General features: G+C 33.8%; 1 protein-coding gene across 2 annotated transcripts in view; it reads right to left on the bottom strand.

The window, feature by feature from the left end:
• Positions 1 to 1,141: 1,141 nt before the first annotated feature.
• Positions 1,142 to 17,948, bottom strand: part of LOC127851395 (anoctamin-4-like) — a 90,690-nt gene continuing 73,883 nt past the window's right edge. For both annotated transcript variants that reach the window (XM_052385153.1, XM_052385154.1), the window contains 8 exons: positions 17,602 to 17,659; positions 16,629 to 16,726; positions 9,640 to 9,773; positions 7,659 to 7,811; positions 6,940 to 6,992; positions 6,218 to 6,408; positions 5,080 to 5,185; positions 1,142 to 4,142 (listed from right to left, as the gene is read on the bottom strand). In XM_052385153.1, coding sequence (XP_052241113.1) covers positions 3,987 to 4,142; positions 5,080 to 5,185; positions 6,218 to 6,408; positions 6,940 to 6,992; positions 7,659 to 7,811; positions 9,640 to 9,773; positions 16,629 to 16,726; positions 17,602 to 17,659 — 949 coding nt within the window. In that variant the 3' untranslated portion in view covers positions 1,142 to 3,986. The remainder of the gene's footprint in view (positions 4,143 to 5,079; positions 5,186 to 6,217; positions 6,409 to 6,939; positions 6,993 to 7,658; positions 7,812 to 9,639; positions 9,774 to 16,628; positions 16,727 to 17,601; positions 17,660 to 17,948) is intronic.

Raw genomic sequence — 17,948 nt, 5'->3', positions numbered from 1 at the left:
GGGGATCAGGGTTTATCAATATTAAGATTGTGTTGAAATTTGAAAAAAATCCATCGAAGGATATTTGAGCTACAGTAGGACATTCAATGAAATCACGAAATTTTGACGAACAAAGTCCCATAACTCTGGAACGACAATTCAGAATTCCGTCAAAAACGAAAGGGGATCAGGGTTTATCAATATTAAGATTGTGTTAAAATTTGAAAAAAATCCATCGAAGGATATTTGACGTAGCGTACGACATTAACAGACGGACGGACGGACAGACGGACGCGGGGTATACCATAATACGTCCCGTCATAGACGGGCGTATAAAAAGAATGATGGTTCAATCTTCTATTAATGGTTTGCGTGTTGGGTAAGCTTTAAATGCATACTATGTTTGCAGATCTAAGACTATTTGATATAAAAGATACATAACAACAGTTTTTAAGATAAATGGTCAGAACTCAAACGTTTTTGAAAAAAAATGTTTGAGCAGCATTATGAACCATGTGCTTGTCTGAATGCTATCATGTATACATTTTTTATTGTACAAAAACAAACAACATTATATATTAAGACATTTTTTAAAAGGCCTCTTATTTACACCTAACCCTGAGCACTAATGCGTACTGATTACAATTGTATGAATGCCGGATTTATTCCAATTACATAAAATATGTTAAGCTTGAAATTTTGTATTGTATTTCCCTACATTTTAGCTCTATAGTTGGTTTTTAAAATAAGTAGCAAATATACAAATTAACAGGAAAATATCAGTATTATAAACCGATAAAACTATGGGCATGCAGTTTGTCTTGAACAAAATATTTGAATGACTTTGATAATTCTAAAATATATACATGCCATGAAATGACAGTTTCTATTCTCAAATCAATAATCAATTGGAAAGAAAGTAAGTCATTCTGACAATAATTTAACAGTTGCATGCTCTGTGTATATAAAATACACAATAATGATAATAATAATAGCATTTAATTAAAAACATTCAGAAAAGTAGCAGATAAGCGGCTTCTTGTTCAAAATGACATACATGTACAACACTTGTTTTGGGTAAAATTGTTCAGAATGAACATTTTATAGAAAGAAAAGAAACCAATCAGTACATTTAGATAAATAAAATTTCTTAACAAAACAATCAAATTTTGTCATTTAATGTAGCACAAATGCGTATAAGTTCAATAAATAATGTATATCAAAGAAAAATACATAAACATAGCAATACTAAAACAAAACTATATTAACATTTTCCTGAACAAAGAACAGAAGATTAAAAAAGAACAACCAATGTTAAAAACAAAATGAACAACAAATAAAATTATAGCAATCACAACGAGGTTTCATACAACCCTAAACAAATGAAGCAAAACTCTGTAAACTGTTTTGCATGGGTGAAACGTTCATGTGTTATGTTAATTAATATATAAAAAAACGTTTATAATTAAATGAATTAACATAAAGTAAGATGGAACATAAGATGGAAGTCATAACCATTACATGTATAAAAATTTCTAAAACATAAACATAAACATATATGCATATTAATTATTCAAATTCCAATATTTTACAACAACATAGACAATGATGAAATATGTGTACCCAGTATTTAATGAGGTCGTATGCTAACTTTGTTTTTCATGAGACACAAAACTAAGTCCGCATATAAGAGCCCACGTTCTGGAAAACTGAGCTTAACCCTTTGCATGCTGGGAAACTTGTCGTCTGCTAAAATGTCGTCTGCTGAATTTCTAAAATTAGCATTTTCTTCGATTTTTTTTCCAAAGAATACTATCAAAATAGCAAATAGTTTGGATCCTGATGAGACGCCACGTTCTGTGGCGTCTCATCTGGATCCAAACTGTTTGCAAAGGCCTTCAAAATTCGGTTCCAGCACTGAAAGGGTTAATGCAGGTGCCAGTCCAGTTTAGCCTCTGCAGTCTACACTGGCTAATCAGTGAGGACAGTTTCTGTCTAGACTGGATTTTTGTTACAAATAGACTTTTTTTAACCAAAAAAGCGGACAGTGTCGTCTCTGAGAAGCATGTAAAGAAATCACAGGCTAATCTAGGACATAATTTTAGGCACATGAATTAAAACCGGTTTACCCAGAATGAGGCTCATGTAAACTCAGTGAGGGCAGATTGTAAAACTTAGGCAAACTTAAAACATCAAACTGTGAAAAATGAGTTATGCATGCTTAAAAAGAAAAATGTTAATTCCATTAAAAAATGCAGACTCACTTTTATAATTAATGCATAAAATTGTGTAGAGGATCATTGTCAACGGTAAGCTGCACTTTATTTGCTTCAGAATGTACTAGTAAAATCTTAATCATATGCTTTCATCAGTTTATTGTATACATTTAATGTTCAATATAATCGCATTCAAAACATTCCACTTGTAAAATGTAAAAAAATACTTCACAACTGGATTCTATACAAATCACTTTGATAATAGAATAAAGAAGTTGACTGTACTTTAGCAAACATTCCAACCACAAGTTAAGCTACTAAACAGTTTGTCTTAAATAAAAAATTTGATCAAATACAGTTTTGTTTATATTTTAATTATGGCAACATCCATACTGAAACATATATTTTTAGCTGTTTTATACACTTTAATACTTTTGTTAATTTACTAATGATATCTGTCAGAGGGGATAATCAAGTGACAATCAAGATGGCAACATTCATACTGAAACATATATTTTGAGCTGTTTTATACACTTTAATACTTTTGTTAATTTACTTATGATATATTTGTTAATGACACACTTTCCAGCCATACATGTATTAGTAAGAAAGTGATTAGCTTTTATTTGTTATTTAGATTAGCTTTCCATCATGACTCTACTCGCTACAAAATTTCTTACATGTAGCTTGAGCTGTAATGTTGTGATCCTACTGGAGAGACATTATCGCTGGAGAGTGAGCAGCATTTTAAAAAAAAAGCCTTCATCATGTGATTATCCCCTCTGGGCTCTTTTAGATCTGGGTACAAACTCTGATAAGATGTAAATTGCGCAACACCAATGTACCATTTTAACCACGTTGAAAGACATATCCATGAAACTTAAAAAAACAATAAAATTTATATTAAATATGCTAAAAAGCTACGCAACAAACATAACTTTAGCTACCAATTTAACAACACTTTAACAATGTCAAAAGACACAACCCTTAAACTCTAAAGACAAACAATAGAATTTAGATTGAATATGCTAAAAAACAATGAAACAAATGTGAGTTTAGCTACAAACTTTACAACAGTTAAACCATGTCAAAAGACACAATCCTGAAACTAAGACAATGTAATTTTAATTAAATATGCCATAAAACAAGTAAAAACTGAAAATAAAAATACATGAACATATTCTTCTAAAATATGCTTATTAATAACATCATATTTAATAATGGATAACAACTATAAACAATAATAGAAATAAGGTCGTGATGGGTCGAATCATTGCAAAACTCGAACTTTAATTCAAGTGAACAATTTAATAAAACAAAGAATTATTTCCATGAGAAAATGTCATTCAAATTCTTGGACAGAAAGAAACTCTGTGGATTTCTTACTATAATAATATTTGTTAAACATAACCAGAACAGTCTCCATGTTTATTTTGTAAGATGTTTAACATATTGTTTTTGTACTCAGATATGAGTGGATCTTTATGAAGACCAGCTTAATGCATGTGCATAAGGTGTCTGTATTTAGACTCTGCAGTTAACCTCTACTTGACGTTAATATTTACTATTAAACCTCTTCAGTACGTTTTTATTTTCGTATGTTTACTTGATTTGTTCATGTTAATTTTGTGTTGTGTATACATACTCTATTTCTTTCTGTATACATACTTTATTCACTTAAATATCTCTGTTTATTCACTCATAAATACATATTTACTTTCCAGCCTTCACTATATTTTTTCGAATATGGATCTGGTACATTTCTCTACATGACTTATTGTCTTTCCTAAATTATTCCGCCTTGGGCCTGGTTTGTTCTTTGAGTTCCTCTGCGTGGAACAGTGCCTGCTTGCTAAGGTACTTCTCTCTTAACATCTGCATCTTAACATTGTAAGGCATGTCTGGGACCAGGTACATCACAAGCCACGTCAGGAACACTATCAGGTTCTATGATGGAGGATATACAGCATCAGCTAGTGCAGATAACTAATAGGGGTCTCACTAATAACTTCAAATAATAGCCAAAGAACAATATTAAAAGTGTGTTAATCCTTTACCTCGTAGATAAATATTTTGACGCATTTGTAGACCTTAAGAAAGTTACATTCAATTAAAAACCTTTCTTACTAAGTTTTAAAGTCTTCATTTCCAACCTTTAGTTACTGATGAGCAGCAAACAGCATAAAACCTGAACAGACTGCAAGTTACTCGCAGGCTGTTCTGGTTTTATGCTGTTTGCACATAGCCATTTTCACTTTGCCTCCGAGTGGGAAAGGATTTATAGTTCAGCTCTCAACAGTTATCATAAGCTAATCTCAGTTGCAATGTCTACAATATGTTATCATGCTGTTGCATCTGGTAGTAGCTGCCAAGGGATTTTAATTCCTACTTTCAAATTCAGCAATCATATGATCAGTAAATCCTAAACATTTGAAAAAAAACTTTCCCAGCCAATCTGTTTTTTGAACATTCAAGCATTCAGCAACATGATAATTCAAAATTAATGTTTGGACCAACAAACAAGGCAGTTCATAGTAAGGAAAAGTATCATATGTGAGACAACTAAGTGGGAGGGGTAATCATTAAACCCTTTGCATGCTGGGAAATTTGTCGTCTGCTTAAATGTCGTCTGCTGAATTTCTAAAATTAGCATTTTCTTCGATTTTTTTCAAAGAATACTATCAGAATAGCAAACAGTTTGGATCCTGATGAGACGCCACGTTCTGTGGCGTCTCATCTGGATCCAAACTGTTTGCAAAGGCCTTCAAAATTCGGTTCCCGCACTGAAAGGGTTATTATGCAGCTGGTTAATTCCTTTACGAGAAAGGTAAACACAAATTCAGTTAGGGCTTCAAGTTCTCATATACGATCCAAACTGTCTCACCTCAAACACGACAATAAATGCGAGCTGAGCAGCCAGTACGTGCCAGAAGGCCATCCTGTAAATGTAGGGCTCTGGGGCAGAGGGGGGCTCATTGTAGCCACGGTACCTGCACATGTATTATAGTATGGCAAAGTGTTTTCATAAGATAATGCAATGTATGCATAACAGATTGCATAGATTTTTTAAGTATGTGTTATGGATTTTTAAATATTTGTAATGTTTCTAAAGTATTTGCAATGGTTTCTAAAGAATTTGCAAGTTATTTTTCTGTCAAGTAGATCTATTGTAAAATGATTCGTAAATGTGTCCAATTTTGGTTTTCTCTGTTGCTATATTAATGCATGAACTGTGCCGCTGTTTTACACACAGTAACTTGTTGGTTCCAGTGCAGCCAAGAGCATTTAATACTGATATTGAAAACAACATTCATTCAAACACGTATATCCCGATATAGTAAAAAGTACACTTGCTTTAATGATACTATTCTGTCACTTTGAAACTATTTAAGGGATTGCTCTGTTCATTTACTTATCAACAAAATGATTTTATTTTGTAAAGCATGAGATCATATTAATACTTGTGACAAAAAACATAAATTATGTCTTCCAACAGTTTTTATCCCCACGCTTTTCAGAGAAAAAGTTGGGATATTGTGGTTATCTCCGTCTTCCGTCCGTCCTGGCCACTATCTTCTCCTACACTATAAGCACTAGAACCTTGAAACTTACACACATGGTAGCTATGAGCATACAATGTATGTGCGACCCAGCACTATTAGGAATTTTGTATTTTATTTTACATTAACTTCTTTATTTCTACTTCGATTTACTTCCAATTGATACTGACCATCTCTTATGACAATACAGTCAATCTCAACTATGCATTGCCCCATTTCCAACCCTAATGCGCCCCCTGGGTCAAACATGCCAGGGCGGATACGCGTCAGCCTCTGTTGCGCCTTTTCTAGTATTTTGTTTCTTTTAAGTAAACATATGCACAAGCTCACCCACTGAAAGAACCCCAGATCATCAGTTTCTTTACATGTATGAGGTAAGAATGTTCAACTTTATACAGACCTAACATATTAAAACCTTAATCTATTTACATGTATAAATTGTTATACATCAAATCCACTTACATGCATGTGGTAACATTCCCAAACTCTTTGAATTTCGGGTCTTCAGGCATCGAGTCCTTTTGGAAGTTTGCAACGTCGAAAACTGACATTCGAAAGGTCTCATAGTAGCCCGTCATCGTCTGGTTCGGGCTGTAGACATACTTGTACACCATACGTGGGATGAACTCTGATGTGAAGGCAATGATTGCTGCCTGAAATGCGGTAATAATAATTGTACGTGTATATTAAACTTCAAGCTTAAAATCATGTTTTGGCAAAATCAAAACAACTTGACCAGTTTTAAAAAAAAATTACCACTAGTTAAATATCCTGACTCAGTAAAATAATATCCATGTTTTGCAACTAAACACGCACTTATCTTAAAATATAAATTTAAAATGACGATTGATAAAGATTTTAAGTCATCTTAAAACTAATACGTTTGTAAATGTATCTCAATACAGCTTGTCAAGACATCTGTTTATTCAAATTTCAGTAAATTTAAATTAAAACCAGAAATGCTGGCAACTTTTTCCCTGCAAGGGTATTTTTGCTTTAAAAACAACAACACTTTCAATATTACCACAGGCTAATCAGGGACAACACTTTCTGCTTTTATGGTATTTTAAAGGAAGTCTCTTCTATGCAAAAATCTAGTTTAAGTGGAAAGTGACATCATGACATAACCTGCCATTAAGCACCATTACCCAGAGAAAGCTCATATACTATTGAGCCATACTCACGTTGGAGACAACAGCAAGGGCTGAGATTCCTTGCAAAATGCCAAACCAGATTCCTGCAATGACAGTTTATCAGTCTATTTTAACATATGACATAATTTTAGGAAAGGTTAATACACTTATGAAATGTGAAAAAAGAATTTACAGGTTGAACAATTATATTCTAGATTAAAATAAGGAGGATATTTGTTTGCTTTTTGGTTAATATGAAGTTGTAAACTCTCATAAAAGATAGACATTATTTTCAGGAACTATTCATAAATCAAAATTAAAAAGATGTGTTTGAAAAACACTATGTCCCCATATACTTGACCTTGGACCTTGAAGGATGTCCTTGACCTTGACCTTTGACCACTCAAAAAGTGCAGCTCCATGAGATACACATGCATGCCAAATATCAAGTTGCTATCTTCAATATTGCAAAAGTGTACATTAAATAAGCGAGTTTGACCCATATATTTGACCTTGAAGGATAACCTTGACCTTAAACCATTCAAAATGTGGAGCTCCATGAGATACACATGCATGCCAAATTGCATGCCAGTTGCTATCTTCAATATTGCAAAAGTTATGGCAAATGTTAAAGTTGGCGCGAACAAACAAAGCAAAAAAACAAACAGACAGGGCAAAACAATATCTCCCCCACTATGGTGGTGGGGGATATAAAAATACATAATTTTACAATAAAGCTGACTCAGTTGACAGCTATCCCATGTTCATACCAATATCCTGTGACCGAAGGGCCAGGGGACGCTTCCACTGTGTTACAAACTTGTACGCGTCCAGGCGTATCTCAATGATGTTGTTGAGTAGGGCAAAGAATGGGGCCAGAGGGAAGGCTGCCACAAATATGGTCACAAACCCGTACTGGATCACTAGAAGAAACGAATAAGCATGGTTATAAATGAGCTGGGCTCTGGTAAACCAGGCATATAGGCATATGCATAAAGTATAGTCCCAGATAAGCCTGTGCAGTTTTATTTTTAAAAGATTTACTGGCAATGTCTAAAGAAACATGCATATAAATTTGGTTATAAAGGGGAGCTCATCACAATAGTGACAAATGATGTCACTTCATGCCTGCTATATGACTTATACTCATGTCATGTTCTTATACACTTGAAAAATTGGTGTTACTGATGCAATTTTTAGCATATGTAAATACAAGTTGTCCATACACAATATCATATAACATAAGCATACTTTATACGTAAAATGCTTGTTTGAAGTTTAGTAGAACTTTGTCAGACATCCAAGGTGACTCCCCTCAAATAAGTGAAGAGGGTATAAAAAACTATTCTCACAGAATGTGTATTTCCATATAATATTGTTGACTCCTATGCTCTTGGGCATTATATCAATGTGTTTGCAGATAAACAACTAATTATAAAACTAATTTTTATAAATACAAAATGGTAAAAACAGTTGTATCTGTCTGTAGAATGGTATTTTATATTTTCAAGTCAACAACATGCAGCAATCAATAGTTTATAGATCACAACTGGTCCTATACAAATAAAGCTGATGTGGTGTCGGCTGTAATAAAGGTTTTGTCACCCTAATTCACTGGTAGCTTAGGTTTTGGTGTTTAATGACCAATAAGCCAAATTTCAAGGGATGTTAATTTTTAAAACACTACAGGTGAGGAAAGTACCCGACCCTTTGCAGTGTTACACCAAATGACCCTTGTAGTGTTTCACCACAACTTTTCACTTTCAAATACACTTATGACAAATTATAATAAAGAAATAATATTTTTCTATCATGGTTTGTTGTCCAATAACCCACAGTTAGGAGTATAGATACGAAGGAATGATATCACTAGTGCGAAGCACGAGTGATTTGATAACACGCATCTATACTCCTTACTGTGGGTTATTCGACAACAAACCATCATAGAAAAATATTATTTCGATTCTAACATGATTCTGATTGATTTGATTCAAGCTTTTGAACATGAACTATATTTTTAAATACTCTGCCCTTCTTAGTGCAAAGTTCAATATTTAGTGACCTCATTGAATTGTACAAACATATGACGTAGTTTTCATTCATAAATATTTTGCAAATGACCGTCACTTTCATTGAAAACAAAAAGCTTAGAAACTTAATGACGTCATGTTTATGGATGCTACTGAAAAGCTGACATGCTATAAATGTTTTCTTATTTACGTTTCCTAACAAATAACATTCTTTGTAGGCGTGGTTATGCCACTTATCACCAAATATACATTTAGTTGTTTTATTACATTTATATACATGCTACATTTATTACATTTTTCTAAGAGCGGGTTTTAGCATGTTCATTTTACTGCAATATGTTCGTTATTTATTCGGAACTATTTTCGAAACATTAAGCTCCGCCCATACATAACTGCAGAATAACCCACACTTGATTTCCTTCTTTGTCTATAGAAAACAAGTCGCGTGCCGTGTTAGAATTGCAAATTGACATTGTAAGTGTGGCAAATAGCTGAAAGGAAAAATGTGAGCTGCACTCTGGGAAACAGGGCTTCGTGCACGTGCCTAAAGTATTGTCTAGGATTAGCCTGTGCAGTCAACACAGGCTAATACTCACTGATGACACTTTCCACTTTTATGGAATTTTTCATTTAAAGGTAGTCTCTTTGAAATAAAAATCCAGTCTAGGCAGAAAGTGTTATCCCTGATTAGCTCATATTTTAAACAAGACTCAATACTCACCCATCTCAAGGTACTCATCAAACAGGCCCAGTTTGGGCTGGTCAGCCAGGTTGTAGTCCTGCTCCCAGTGTGTGTAGACCTTGTTGTCCTTGTCATCTAGAACCTTGCGGGACTTGCACCACACCATCACCTTCCTACAGCAGGCAGAATATAGGTGGTCATAATCCTTATGCATGTGTGTAAAGTGTCTTCCCTGATAAGCCTGTGCAGTCTGCACAGGCTAATGCACAGGCTAATCAGGGAAGACAATTTCTACTTGCATGTTATTTTTCCTTTTAAGGTTGTCTCTGCTATGCAAAAATGCAATAACGGTCTACCTGTTTGCATACCAATTTATCAGTTGTTCCATGGACTTTGAACCCAAAACTTTGGAGCAAGCAAGCGCTATACATTTTTTTTTCATTTTTGATATAATTGAGGCAAGGGCAAAGCATGAGAACATATTTGTTTTTAATTTCTGCCAATGCATTCAGCTTATAAGCTGCTTCCATTTTGTTTTCCAAATAACAAGCAGTCTATAACACGAAATACGAAGGCTGAAGTGTAATTAAAAGAAAACAAGGTGTGTTTCTGAAACACTATATTCCTCCCCCCCTCATATATTTGACTTTTGACCTTGAAGGATGACCTTGCAATTGACCGTTCAAAATGTGCAGCTCCATGAGATACACATGCAGGCCAAATATCAAGTTGCTATCTTCAATATTGCAAAAGTTATGGCCAGTATATTAAATGAGCGATTTTGACCCATATATTTGACCTATGACCTTTTGACACACAAAATGTGCAGCTCCATGAGATACACATGCATGTCAAATATGAAATTGCTATCTTCAATATTGCAAAAGTAATGGCAAATGTTTAAGTTTCAGGCAAACCAACAAACCAATAAACAAACCAATAGACAGATTCAATATGTCCCCCAGTAAAGACTGGAGGACATAAAACCAGACAAACAAGATTTTATGTCCCCCAGTATAGACTGGGGGAAATAAAACAAGATTTTTACTTTAAACAAATTTGAAAGTGGTTCAAAATGGACAATGCCAGAACAATACAATTAAATAATTTTCATTTTACTTTATGAATCTGATGTGTGGCAAATCTGACCAAGATTGGATTTTGTTGCAGCCTTACTGAAGAATGGGGTGTCATGGGAGAACATGGCTTAATATGCATGTACCGCCCGAAATCAGCAATTATCTTTTCTTATACAGAAATATCCATTTGTATTTTGTTAAGAAGGATTACATGCTACAGCATAAATGTTTTTCCAAACTTTGCAAGTAACATTTCAAATTAATTGTTAAAGCTAATATTTCAAAGCGAACATCAAATACAGTCATGTTAATAAACAAGATGACATCACCTTGGCGAAAAATAAAATAGGTCCGTTTCCAGTCCCCCAACCGTGTCTCCCGAATGGGCCCCGACCCTACCCTTAATTTTTATTGGAGTCCCCCCCCAAAAAAAATCATTCATTTTCGTTCATTTCGCATTCCTTTCCGCTCTCATTTCGTATATTGTGCTTTCTAGCGATTTCATTGGCTAATACATGTACGGTTAAAACCGTTATTATTTGACAAAATGGCTGCGCCCATGCAACAATTGCTAGCCACCTTGGTTTTGGCTTTACAAATTAACGAAGGGTCTGTTGTCACCTTAAAGGCTTTAAATACTAGGAATAAATGTTTTTACAGATATTGAATTATATTAAGTGCTTTACCCCCAAAAATGTGTGGGGAATTGAATACTAGGAGTGGGCTTGTCTGCTGGTCTGTCTGCCTGTCAATAAATGGTTTCCAGATAACTCAAAAACTTTTCATTGCATCTTCACCAAACTTGGTCAGTGGTTTCCTACTGTCAGATGATATCCAGGTCAAGTTCAATATTAGGATATAAAAGCACGAGTTGATTTCTAGTATGACTGGATGCAAGTGCTGACATATTGAAATGGCCTTCAATCTCTGCCAATATTCTGTGCAGGGATGTCTGTCTGTTTGGAATCTTTTAAAAGCTTAACACCAATTTCAAATTAATGATTTTTTTTATATATAATATAGCAATTTCACTATTTAAAAGAGAAAACCCCAACAATATGATAATACAAACATAGTTAAACACTCTTGCAGTCTGATCTCAAACATTTTACTAGAGTAGATGTACATGTGTCATTTTGCAATATTGACTGAATAGTTTTTAATACAAGAGCTGTCAGAAGAAAGCCCGCTGGACTACTCAAGTGCTTACCAGTATAATGCAAGCCATCATGGGGAAATTGTTCATATTTAATAAGGTCAAGGTAATATAGTCATATTCTATGTGGAAGAGGACCATAATTGAAACATACTGATCGCTTATGTTTTAAAGAAGTTGTATTTTTATAGACGATTCTGAGTTCAGGTATATTTTCCAAAATCTCTTGAACATTTGTAAAGACATATAACAAACTAATAAGATTTAATTTCAAGTTTGATAGCAATAGCTTAGGTGGGATGGTTGGACTATCCTTCAAAAATAAAGTAAATAAATATTTGTGGATTTTTTTTACATGTGTCAAAGAAAAAAATCTTTTTGGGTGGGGGGGGTTTGGGGTGGACAGGGGGTATAATGTGGTGGGGTGGTAATTTATTACATGATCTTTCAAAAATAAAAATAAAGGATAACAAAAAAAAAATTTGGGGGGGGGGGGGAGAGGGGGTTGGATTCTGGGGGTGGGGCATGGGGAATGGTTTGGGTGGAGTCCATTGTGGTAAGTCAGGTAAGTGTTGTTATGTCAAAGTATGAATCAAATCTGATCATAAATAAAGAAGTTAAGGTAATTTATTAAAATTTATTGATTTGACCTTGAGAGTCAAGGTCATTCAAAGGTCAAGGTCAAATTTAACTTGTCAGGTACAGTACCCTCATGATAGTAAGAAAGTATTTGAAGTTTGAAAGCAATACTCTTGATACTCAAGATAAAGTGGATCTAAACACACAATTTAACAAAATATTCAAAGTTACTACGATGAAAAAGGGCCATATTTCCTTTAAAATGCAAACCAGAGTTATGCAACTTGCCCTGTACAGTCCTCTTACGATAGTTAGTAAATGTTGCAAGTATGGAAGCAATAGCTTTGATACTTTAGGAATAAAGTGAACCTAAACACAAAACTTAACCAAATTTTCAATTTTCTAAGTATGAAAAGGGAACATAATCCTTACAAAATGATACAGTTGTCTGCTCTTGTCAATAGATTGTCGTCATGTTGGTAAACAAGTATGCAAAAAATAAAAGCAATATGACAAGGTACATAGAAAATATTTGAGGTGGTACGCAAACTTTAACATAGATTTATCAATAATATGCATATTTAAAGTGGAAAAAGGGCCATAATTCTTACAAAATGGTTGTTACTGTTGTCTGCTTTTGTTTATAGATCAGGGTCATGTTGGTAAAGAAGTATGCAAAATATGAAAGCAATATGTCAAGGGACATAGAAAATATTCGAGGTGGTACGCAAACTTTAACATAGATTTATCAATAATATGCATATTCTAAATGAAAAAAGAGCCATAATTCTTACAAAATGCTTGATACAGTTGTCTGCTCTTGTTTATAGGTTGGGGTCATGTTGGTAAAGAAGTATGCAAAATATAAAAGCAATATGTCAAGGGACATAGAAAATATTTGAGGTGGTACGCAAACTTTAACATAGATTTATCAATTATATGCATATTATAAGTGGAGAAAGGGCCATAATTCTTACAAAACGGTTGTTACAGTTGTCTGCTCCTGTTTATAGATTGGGGTCATGTTGGTTAAGAAGTATGCAAAATATGTAACAGGGGTTCTGAAATATTTTAAGAGTCTAATTGTCCACGGACAAGTTGGACCCACAAATTCACTTGTCCGTACCAAAGAAGTACTTGTCCGTACTTTTAAGATAGATAAAGGAAAAGGTCATTACTAATTAAGCAAATAATACAAGCATACACTTTTGTTAACTTCTATTTTAAATTATAAACATAGTTAACTAGAAAATTGAACAAAAAATACAAGCAAGATGTGCATATAATAAGATCACGTTTAAGTCACACATGATACTAGTCTTATTTATAAGACGCACAAAGAATTTAGAGATACTTTTTATGTGGGCTAAATTCTTTGGAACTCCAAATATTACCAATATAAAAAGTAGCTTAATATTTGAGAGCGTCAACAAGTTCGACTAACATGATACCATCTCGGATATTTAATAATCTCAACATGACTAGACAATTCACTTGAAATAAAATAATCTCCGTTAATTATAAGTATATAATTATCCGCTAATAAAGGAAACTCCTTACGAAGTTTACATTTACACACATCGGCAACGTTTCAAGCCAAGGAAAATCAATTAGCCAAGACTCAAAAAATTCTCGTTTCCGCTTGGCGTCGTGTGTTTATCATATTCATACTTGGCTTTTCTCTTCTTTTCCGACGCCGAACTGATTTTATCATTGGTCTGATTATCGTCATGGCTAGACGTTGAAGTGGTTTTATTATATAAAAATCAAATGCAGGTCGTTAGAACATGTATGCGGCCATTTGCAATGTACGAAAAGTGTTATCTTAAAATTCTTATGCGTGATTGGCTGTTGCTATACACATGTGTGCTGGTTTTTCTATTAAAACAGGGACATAGGTCCCTGATTAAAATTGTTTTCTTATGCGTGATTGGCTGTTGCTATATATACTCGTGGACTGGTTTACCACATTAAATAATTATTATCGGAAAATAACATACCTCCAGTTAAAAAAGTGTGCTAGTCCGCAGATTAATCATAAGCTATTTATATAAACTTCGTTTTTTATTTTCGAAAAATATTGAAGTTTCATTCTCGAAACAAATTTTACCACGGAAATTTTACTTGTCCCCGGACAAGCCAGCTTTCAAAAACTGCTTGCCCGGAAGGGTAAATTGACGACTCGGACAACTCGGACAGCATATTTCAGAACCCCTGTGTAAGCAAATATATGTCAAGGGACATAGAAATATTTGAGGTGGTACGCAAACTTTAACGTAGATTAATCATTAATATGCATATTCTAAGTGAAAAAAGGGCCATAATTCTTACGATATGCTTGATACAGTTGTCTGCTCTTGTTCATAGGTTGTGGTCATGTTGGTAATGAAGTATGCAAAATATAAAAGCAATATGTAAATTGACATATAAAATATTTGAGGTGGAACGCAAACTTTAACATAGAAAATGTAAGGGAAAAAAGGGCCATAATTGTTACAAAATGCTTAATAAATTTGTCTGCTCTTGTTCACAGATCGGGGTCATGTTGGTAAAGAAGTATACAAAATATGAAAGCATTATGTCAAGGGACATAGAAAATATTTGAGGTGGTACGCAAACTTTAACATAGATTTATCAATAATATGCATATTCTAAATGAAAAAAGGGCCATAATTCTTACAAAATGCTTGATACAGTTGTCTGCTCTTGTTAATAGGTTGGGGTCATGTTGGTAAAGAAGTATGCAACATATAAAAGCAATATGTCAAGGGACATAGAAAATATTTGAGGTGGTACGCAAACTTTAACATAGATTTATCAATAATATGCATGTTATAAGTGGAGAAAGGGCCATAATTCTTACAAAATGGTTGTTACAGTTGTCTGCTCCTGTTTATAGATTGGGGTCATGTTGGTTAAGAAGTATGCAAAATATGAAAGCAATATGTCAAGGGACATAGAAAATATTTGAGGTGGTACGCAAACTTTAACATAGATTTATCATTAATATGCATATTCTAAGTGAAAAAGGGCCATAATTGTTACAATATGCTTGATACAGTTGTCTGCTCTTGTTTATAGGTTGGGGTCATGTTGGTTATAATGTATGCAAAATATAAAAGAAATATGTAAAGGGACATAGAAAATATTTGAGGTGGTAAGCAAACTTTAACATAGAAAATGTAAGTGAAAAAAGGGCCATAATTGTTACAAAATGCTTGATACACTTGTCTGCTCTTGTTTATAGGTTGGGGTCATGTTGGTTAAGTAGTATGCAAAATATAAAAGCAATATGTCAATGGACATAGGAAATATTTGGGGTGGTACACAAACTTTAACATTCCAACGCTCACGGGAACGCTGACGCCCGGGTGAGTAGGATAGCTCCACTATATATATTTCATATATATGGTAATAGTTGAGCTAATAAAAGTATGAAATTTCATTAAAACATTCGGCAATAATTATGGACAAAAGCAAACAAAGCAAATATTATACATATATTTCTCAATATAAGATGTAATATCAAGCAAACAAAGCAGATATATAATATATATATATATATATATATATATATATATATATATATATATATATATATATATATATATATATATATATATATATATATATATATATATATGTATTTCTTATTTTAAGCTTTAGTAGCCTTCCATTCTAGCACCCAAAGGACAAACAAAAAAAAGTTAAGCATACTTTAAAAAAAAATGCACTTGATAACATAAATTTGTTACACAGCTTCTTACTGACTCTTCAATGCTCTTACCAAATATAAATTCACTGACCCTGTATAACACTGTACAATGTCAGTAACAAGATATGCATCTATAAGTGCAGTCTACACAAGAAGAAGCAGGATTGTATGCTATTTCGTATTTTGTATGATGTGTAAATTAAGTATCTTCTATCTACGAGCAAATGCAGAATGTAACCTGCTGAATGGCTTATAATGCTTTTGATTAAGAAAGTCTCTTAAAAACTTCACGGATGAAACGATAAATCCTCCCTGATCATCCAATACAATACTATCAGAATAGCAAACTGTTTGGATCCTGATGAGACGCCACGTTCTGTGGCGTCTCATCTGGATCCAAACTGTTTGCAAATTCCTTTAAAATTCGGTTCCCGCACTGAAAGGGTTAACCCCCGATATCTCAGAGCAATGCCTAATACTTAATGAGAAGATCACTTACGGCAGAACTACTTCTTTGAAGTTTGCAAAGGCCTGTTTGCCCACCATGATGATGCCCAGCTGAATACAGAGCTCTATGAGACAGCCAGCCGGGTCACACTGTAGGGAAAGAGAATGGGTAAGAATTTGGTGAGCTTATTAAAACAATTTCTTAAACGAGTTTTATGAATCATGGAATGAATAAGCCAGATTTTTTTATACATGCTTTTTATTAGCAAAGAAAATTAGTATTGACTTAAACACCATGATACAGCTGCAAAGCTCTTAGAATAGCATAACGTCATTTGATTTTGTAAGGTCATTTAAGTAAAATAACGTAACATGATGGGTCAGTAAACAAAAAGCCACAAAAAATACACTTAAAACTACATTATACAAGTTTAACATAAAAATATTTGTTATGGTTATATAAATTAGAAAGCAAGTTGTAGCATGTGATGATATATTTTAACACAACAGATAAAAACATATTTATAGTCTATTGAGGTATGACAATATTCTATGACCCTCACTCTCAAAACCAGGCTGAATGCATGTGCGTAAAGAGTCAGGAATTATTGGCCTGTGAAGTCTATACAGGCTAATAAGGAATGGCACTTTTCTTAGGGAAAATCCATTTTAGGTGGGAAGAATTGGCACTGATTATCCTGAGAAAATTGCACAGGCTAATCTGGAATGACACTTCACGCATATGCATTAACCCTTTGCATGTTGGGAAATTTGTGTGCTGCTAAAATGTCGTCTGCTGAACATTCTAAAATTAGCATTTTCTTGGATTTTTTTTCAAAGACTACTATCAGAATAGCTAACAGTTTGGATCCAGATGAGACGCCACGTTCTGTGGCATCTCATCTGGATCCAAACTGTTTGCAAAGGCCTTCAAAATTCGGTTCCTGCACTTAAAGGATTAAGCCTGTTTTACAAGAGCAAGGCTACAATCTAACAAGTAAATACTATATACTAGTATATCAAACCTCTTCCTGTCTGTAACCAAAGAAGTTACGGTTATAGTTGCCTGGTCTGCCAACAAACCTGAAACACGATACACATCATATGAGCCATGTTGTAAGAAAACAGTCCATAAAAAATATCAAAACAGTTTAGCTCAATTAACAGTTCTCATAGACCCAGTCTTCCTACATGTTAACTTTGTAAAAAAACATTTATACACACCAACATCTATTATTCTAAGCATTGGCTTTAATGAAAACATATAAACACATTTATCGGGGGGCTAATATATTTCTTAAGAGTTTTATCATAAGGTCCGTGCAGTTATATGCAGCTGAAATTGGGAAGACGTTCTACATAAGGATAGTGC

The sequence above is a fragment of the Dreissena polymorpha genome, chromosome 11 (assembly GCF_020536995.1).
Source record: "Dreissena polymorpha isolate Duluth1 chromosome 11, UMN_Dpol_1.0, whole genome shotgun sequence".
Lineage (NCBI taxonomy): Eukaryota > Metazoa > Mollusca > Bivalvia > Myida > Dreissenidae > Dreissena > Dreissena polymorpha.
This window is presented reverse-complemented; position numbering and strand designations above follow the sequence as displayed.